The sequence below is a fragment of the Theropithecus gelada genome, chromosome 14 (assembly GCF_003255815.1).
Source record: "Theropithecus gelada isolate Dixy chromosome 14, Tgel_1.0, whole genome shotgun sequence".
NCBI lineage: Eukaryota > Metazoa > Chordata > Mammalia > Primates > Cercopithecidae > Theropithecus > Theropithecus gelada.
In genome coordinates this window covers 15,411,729-15,413,643 of record NC_037682.1, presented here as the reverse complement: position 1 = coordinate 15,413,643, position 1,915 = coordinate 15,411,729, and the positions used below count along the sequence as shown (strand labels likewise).

General features: G+C 40.7%; 1 protein-coding gene across 1 annotated transcript; it reads left to right on the top strand.

Moving 5' to 3' along the window:
- Positions 1-248: 248 nt before the first annotated feature.
- On the top strand, positions 249-1,190 carry LOC112605842 (olfactory receptor 9I1-like). The gene has a single exon (XM_025355776.1). It carries the CDS (start codon positions 249-251, stop codon positions 1,188-1,190), a length of 942 nt encoding a protein of 313 aa, XP_025211561.1.
- The last annotated feature ends 725 nt before the right edge of the window (positions 1,191-1,915 follow it).

Sequence of the window (1,915 nt, the reverse complement as noted above, 5' to 3'; positions counted from 1 at the left end):
GCACATCCTGCACATGTAGCCCGGAACTTAACAAATAAAATAAAACAAAAATAAAAACAATATGTGCTTCGAAGGATTTCTGAAGGATCAAGTAAAATAAAGTTTGTGAAAATGTAAAGTGCTTTACAAATCTAAAAGATTATTATAATTACTGAGCAATGATCAAGTCAAGCCACTACTGCCTTAATTTATCTTCGATGAGACGTTATCATTATTATTTTTTAATTTCAGTAGATAACATTGGCTTCATGGCAGAGAATGGCACCATGGTGACAGAATTTGTTCTGATGGGGTTCCGGTTGCAGGCAGAGCTGCAGATAGGTCTTTTCTTTGTGTTTCTGGTCGTTTTTCTCATCACCATGGTGGGCAACCTGGGCATGATTGTGCTAATTCAGACTGACCCTCGGCTCCAGACTCCCATGTACTTCTTCCTCAGTCATCTTTCCTTCCTGGACATTTGCTACTCTTCTGTTATTGTTCCTCAGTTTCTTGAGACTTTGGGAACTGATAAGATGGTCATCACCTATGAGCGCTGTGCCAGCCAATTCTTCTTTTTCACACTCTGTGCTAGCACTGAGTGTTTCCTTTTGGCTGTGATGGCTTATGACTGCTACGTGGCTGTGTGTAACCCTCTCCTCTATGCCATAACTATGACACCACAGACCCACCTGGGGCTGGTGGCTGGGGCATATGCTGGTGCCATAGTCAATTCTGTGATCCGCACTGGCTGCACCTTCTCTATCTCCTTCTGTAAATCCAACTATGTAGACTTCTTTTTCTGTGACCTCCCACCCCTGCTGAAGCTTGCCTGTAGTGAAACCAGGCCATGGGAATGGGTAATCTACCTCTTAGCTTTTCTGGTCATCACAACCAGCATTTCAGTGATTCTTACGTCATACTTGTTCATCATTCAGGCTATTCTGAAGATTCGTACAGCAGGTGGCAAAGCCAAGACCTTCTCCACCTGTGCTTCTCACATGACTGCAGTGACTCTTTTCTTTGGAACACTCATATTCATATACCTGAAAGGTGACATGGGCAAATCGCTTGAGGAAGACAAGATTGTGTCAATATTTTACACTGTGGTCATCCCCATGCTAAATCCAATGATCTACAGCCTGAGAAACAAAGACATGAAGGAGGCTCTGAAGAAAGTTTTCAATAGGATGAGGGTTTCCCAAACAGAGTAACTCTTGAGCTCCGTCAATCCAGAAGTTTCTGCAAATCTTACTCTGGGCTTTTGTCTCGTCCTCTTAACACATGAACCAGATCTCATAATTACGAAGACATATTGAGGGAGAAAAAGTTAGATTTGGGTTCCAGTACTTTCTTTATTGGCTCTATGACCTAGAGCCAGAAATGATCCACTTCAGTTTTCTCGTCAGTAGAATTTCTGCCTTGCTATGGGTAAAGGTCAAGAGATCTTCAGCCAGGATCAAGAGAGAGGGAATGCCAAAAGGCTTTGTAGATAGTAACATGCTATAAAATATGGATTTTTTTCTTATTATCCTGCATATTGTGGAGCATTTTCTCAGCTATTTGGATTTTCTTCTATTAAGATCATTTTTGTGCCTAACATGATTACAAAACTGTAACTCATTGTTTACCTAGTAAGGGGCAGTCACATTTTTGATTGTGGATTGTAGTGTGGATATCAGCCTTGATGAAAGAAAACTTTTCTTAACATTCAGTCATACCCAGTTTAGGATTTGTCATGGAAAAAAGGAGGTGTGTTAGCCTGCTTCCCAAGATGGCATAGAGGACTCAGACACTGGAAAAAAGAAGGATGTAATGATTTGCATTAATTATTGGAAACAATTTGATCTTGATGTAGGGCTGAAGTGAGTCCCATATATAACTTTGTAATATTTCTTGATCACCAAAGGTCAGAAGCTCTATTTTATTTCTGAAGCAT